The sequence below is a fragment of the Pygoscelis adeliae genome, unplaced genomic scaffold (assembly GCF_000699105.1).
Source record: "Pygoscelis adeliae isolate BGI_AS28 unplaced genomic scaffold, ASM69910v1 Scaffold11, whole genome shotgun sequence".
In the NCBI taxonomy this organism is placed as follows: domain Eukaryota; kingdom Metazoa; phylum Chordata; class Aves; order Sphenisciformes; family Spheniscidae; genus Pygoscelis; species Pygoscelis adeliae.
Genome location: NW_008824059.1, coordinates 2,064,961 through 2,069,923, shown reverse-complemented (window position 1 = coordinate 2,069,923; position 4,963 = coordinate 2,064,961). Strand labels below are relative to the sequence as shown.

At 50.9% G+C, this 4,963-nt stretch overlaps 1 protein-coding gene across 1 annotated transcript in view; it reads right to left on the bottom strand.

Annotated features, from left to right (window-relative positions):
- Window positions 1-2,736: 2,736 nt before the first annotated feature.
- Window positions 2,737-4,963, bottom strand: part of LOC103925351 (myosin heavy chain, skeletal muscle, adult-like) — a 17,649-nt gene continuing 15,422 nt past the window's right edge. The window contains exons 32-36 of the mRNA XM_009334060.1: window positions 4,834-4,959; window positions 4,568-4,738; window positions 4,377-4,481; window positions 4,141-4,236; window positions 2,737-3,023 (exon numbers count right to left, since the gene is read on the bottom strand). Of these exons, the coding sequence (XP_009332335.1) occupies window positions 2,871-3,023; window positions 4,141-4,236; window positions 4,377-4,481; window positions 4,568-4,738; window positions 4,834-4,959 (651 nt within the window). The 3' untranslated portion in view covers window positions 2,737-2,870. The remainder of the gene's footprint in view (window positions 3,024-4,140; window positions 4,237-4,376; window positions 4,482-4,567; window positions 4,739-4,833; window positions 4,960-4,963) is intronic.

Sequence of the window (4,963 nt, the reverse complement as noted above, 5' to 3'; positions counted from 1 at the left end):
GTGCAGGTGAAACACATAGGAGGCTAGAGGAAGAAACAGTTGACTTTGCAAACCAGAGTCTAAAGAAGGCTACGGTAGGTCAGAACAGACACAGTTACACCCGTGATGCGAGAGCTGCTTCTTCAGTGACTTGCCTGTCCTTTCCCACCAATGCCCTTTGTGACAATTCTTTTGTACAAGTCACCAAAGAAACTATCTCCAAGCGTCACACTTACCAGTGTGGCCAGGAGCCATCAGCCTGCTCGCTCCTCTTCATGCCTGCCGCCTTCTCTCTTCCCTGTGCCTGGCTTTGCCGGCTGCATTGCTTCATTCTGATGACACATCCTGAAGCTTCCACGGTGGAGACAATGCGAGGCAGGCAAAGAATGGTGCAGGGTCTGTAAAGCAGGATTTCAGAAAGTCTCAGAGGTTTATCCTTGTACAAGCCATTACAGCTAACAGGGATACCCATGGATGTGTTGTGTCATCTACCCAGCCCCACCTGAAGCTTTGGAGAAGCCTGCAGGTGTGGCTAGAGATTCTCGAGCCACCCAAGAGGAGCAGTCAGCTCATAGGTGGGTTTGGGCAGGCGAGGCTCACCACAACAAACCCCAGCTGTGGCGGCAGACACAGGGGATGAGGAGGGATGAACAAGGTTGGGAGTCTGCTAGGGAGCCATGGGGAAAAGTTGCGCCGTGTCATGAGAAGGCAGGACTAGTCTGGCATCTCTGCAAGGTGTTGGGTGGCTTTCTTAAGGTCCTTGTGATTGAAAACTGAGGTCTGCCCCTAAAGAACCGTCTCCCATTGCTCTCTTCAGACAGCACTGCCAGAGGTTCTGCTTGCCAATGCTCGCTAGTGACGCTGGAAGCAGGCTGGACTTCCTTGTGAGAGCTGGTGTGCTGGTGAGGCTGCACTTGGGAGCCAGGTAAGGTGAGAGCCCTTTGGATATTGCTGTCATAAGCATACAGCCATGGAGCTGTCGGTTGCAACTTCCCAGCAGTGTGAACATCTGTTTGGAGACAAAGCCTCTGGCATTGGCTTCTACAAGCTTAGACCAAGCAGACAGTGTCAGTCCTTACCACCTCCCATCACCCCATTCAGGGGCTACCTGCCTCAGGCTTGGGCACAATCGTTTTCTGCACAGCCTGCGTCCCTTCAGCCCACAACACCAGCCCCACTCCCATCTTTGCGGCCCTGCTAGGCTCAGTGCTCCATGGAGGACCCACCTCTGCCTTTGAATACTAGCGCTTGTACGGTAGACAGAGGTGGGAAGCTGTGGACCGTCACAAGCTTTCAACATCAACACATACACTGGCCTCTGCTCCCGAGTCTGCTTCTTGTTTCCTTTTAGCGCCAGCGGCACCTCACTCCTCAGCTGCTGCTAATGTGTTTCTCGTTCACTCCACATTGGTCTGCACCAAGGGATCCTGCAGCCTGGAGTCAGCTCGGGTGACTGGCGACGAACGTTTCAGACAGGCAGTGCTGCAACAGTGGGTGCAATTGTGTAAGTTGATATTGCTGAAAGGGTTTCCAAATTAACTTAATAGCCCTCAGTTACCGCTAACCTGTGTTTGGTTCACTGTATACACAGCCCTGCAGTCTTTGAGGTTTCTGAGAAAATCCTCCAAGGCTGTGTGACCTCCCTGAAAATAAGGGACAGAAGTTACTTGGAAGCCAAGAGCTGTCGGTTCTATGAAAACATCGGCTTAGGCAGACACCTGTGCGCTTGTCTTGAACATACCTTGGCACTGTCCGTGAGTCTTTCACTCAAACTAGAGGCAAGGCTTAATGCGTCGGAATAATCCAGCTGAGACGGCTGATAGAGCACATGAGACTTCGTAGCTGTACGTGCCCACTGTGCCTCTGCTGTTCAGATCAGGGTCTGAATGAAGGAAAAAGTGTTTGACAAGTCCCCCCTTCCCTTCTTCCCTCCTCCCTTTCCCTTCTTCCCAAAAATATATTGTCTGTTTAGCCTGTAGGTAGGCCAAAAGCGAGGTACAGGTATGCGAGGAAGGAATGGAGGGGTACACCCATCAGTTTTCTTCTTTTCTCTTGCCTGAGGCAATGCCACGTGCAGCCTGTTGTGCGAGAGGTGACAAGGCTGACCTTTGAGGTGATGCGTTGAGGAGGTGTGTTGGTGCCACGCAGTGTGCGAGAAATGGGCCCTAAGGGGCAGTCCTTCCAGCACGTGGCCCCAGGCAGGGCTCGGCGTTTTGTCCACTGCAGAGAAACTGGGAACAGGCAGTGGCAGCACCTGAGGGAATCTAGGGTAAGAGACAGGGCACTATCGATGTGTGTGCTAACAGTGCTCGGTGTGCCGAAAATTGTCTCTGCCAAGGAACTGTCGGTCCTTCACAGTGCAGGGTACTGTGACTTCTGACAACTTACTCAGAGACTGATGTTCAGGGTTTGTGACTGCCGGGATCACAAACAAAAGCAGGGAAAGGAAAAAGGAAAGGGATCACCCTCTCTTGCCTCTCACATGGGAAGTACGTTGTGCTGAAAGGACAACGGGAGAAGCATTAAGAGTATGTGAGGGCGGGAGCAGGGCAAGGAGCTGCTGGAGACAGACGAGAGCACAGGCTGGACTATCAGTAGTCTCCACAGAAATGGCCAGCCTCTAAGTTTGTGGGTCCTCAATCCAGAGTTTGCATTGGCTTTTCCCTACCCCCAGCCAGGAAAAGTAAGAAAACTTGTGCTGCAATGCAATATCCCAAGCTTGATCAGAAAAAAACCCAAAGAAGGCACTGTTCATAGTGTGTATGCAGAGGAATCTATGGTCTTTATTCTATAGACACTGAGGTGGGTACAAAGACTCATTGCAGAAGAAAGCGACCAAGAGGTTCACATTTTGTGCAGCCCTCAGGTCACTTTGCTGCCTCATGACATCCTCACTCTTCCTCTTCTATCTTCCTATGAAACTCCCGACTCTTTGCTCGGAGCTTGTTGACCTGTGACTCTGCAATGTCAGCCCGCTCCTCGGCTTCCTCCAGCTCGTGCTGGATCTTGCGGAACTTGGAGAGGTTGACATTGGACAGCTCCTCCTGTGCGGGGAGAGGGAGTCGGTGGTGAGGAGCCCAGGGCAGGGGTTCTTTCCTCCTGCGCCTCGGCCTTGCGGGACTGCGGCTCCTCCCTGGGGGAAGGCACAAACTTCCATCCCCCACCCACCACTGCTTACACAGAAGCCTCACACAGACCTCCTCATCCTCCCCTTTTTAGAAGACCCATTGTAGACAGAGCACAACAAGGTTTGAACATAATTCTGCTCAGGAATGTGGGAAGGAAACAAACTGGGCAGCTGGAAGTCAGATTTTGTTTGCACTGGAATTAAATATTTAACTACCTCTGCAGACCCTGAGGTGGGGTTAGGAATTTGTAAGAGACAGTCCATGAGATCTCCTCAGTGTCCCTCTCACAAATCCCCTTATCTGAGTCCAGAAGCCCTTGTCTGTACTGGACTGTTTGCAGCAGCAAAGAAGCCATGCTCGGACATTCATAAATTCACAGGCTGCAGGACTTCCCTCAGTTCATCCCTGACTGTAGCATGCCCAGAGAAAGGCAAAGGCTCCTTGCACAATGCTAACTGCAGTGCACAATGTGGCTTGGGAGTGTACCTCCCACACCTCTATCTGCTGAAATTTCCCTGGCCGTATCCAAAATGTGGAATTCCTTGTAGTAGATGAGCATATGCTGAATCAGAAGGATTTCTTAGGCAATGTTTTCTGGTCCTAGGCAGAGAATTCTGGAGTTTTGGCAGGCCACTTGCTTCCACATAACTACCAAGCTTCTCTGAATTGCAAGGGTCACAGGCATCTTCCGTAAAGATAGCTATACGAGTTTCAAAATTCTGAAAATATGTTCTTCTCAAAACTTCTCTAGTACATTGTACTGTCGGTATTATTAAAAAGAACTCCTTCTTACAAACTACTTTGTTGTTCTGATGCAAAAAAAAGTTATGTGCACTTGCCCTCCTCATTAAACTTCTTCTTCGCTCATTGATTTCATTCTCAAAGGCTGGGCTAATTTATAAGCATTTCAAAGAACTTGAAGCCCTCCATTATTGACCACTGGCACTTTCCAAGTTTCTTATATTCGTCTCCTTAATGACCGTGCTACCCACTTGGAAAGTGTTTCTTGCCAAGCACTCAGGGTGATACTTACAGCCTCTTCAGATTGTCTCTTGTAGGATTTCACCTTCATTTGCAGCTTGTCCACCAGATCCTGCAGCCTGAGAATATTCTTCCGGTCTTCCTCAGACTAGAGTGGTCGGTAAGCAGGAAAGAGAGTCAATTGGTTTCCCCACCGTGTGAGTTAGCAATTCCCATTGGCAATCACGTGCAAAAATTTTTACTTCCTGCAAAGAGGCTATGTCAGCCCAAGGAGGCCTCCTGCCTTACCTGGTAGGTCAGCTCCTTCACCCTCCTCTCGTACTTGCGCACACCCTTCACGGCTTCAGCGCTGCGCTTCTGCTCAGCATCAACCTCCCCCTCCAGCTCCCGCACCTGCAATGAGAAGCCCATCTTTGGAGCTTCCCTGCCGGCTGCTTACATGACATGCTCACTCATGCACAAATACCAGCCCTACGCACTCTGGCCTCCAGCTTCTGGATTTGCTTCTTGCCTCCCTTCAGTGCCAGCTGCTCAGCCTCATCCAGACGGTGCTGCAGGTCCTTCACCGTCTGGTCCAGGTTCTTCTTCATCCTCTCCAGGTGGGCGCTGGTGTCCTGCTCCTTCTTCAGCTCTTCTGCCATCATGGCTGCCTGACGAGAGCAAAGGGACAAAGCCATTTTGGGGCTGGAGACAGTTTGGGCGAGAATACATCCACCATCAGCAGTGAAAGGAGCCCCCGACTCACATCCGTGATGGCCTTCTTGGCCTTCTCTTCAGCATTGCGGGCTTCCTGGATCGTATCCTCCATTTCACCCTGGATTTGGGCAATGTCTGTTTCCAGCTTCTTCTTGGTGTTGATCAAGCTGGTGTTCTGT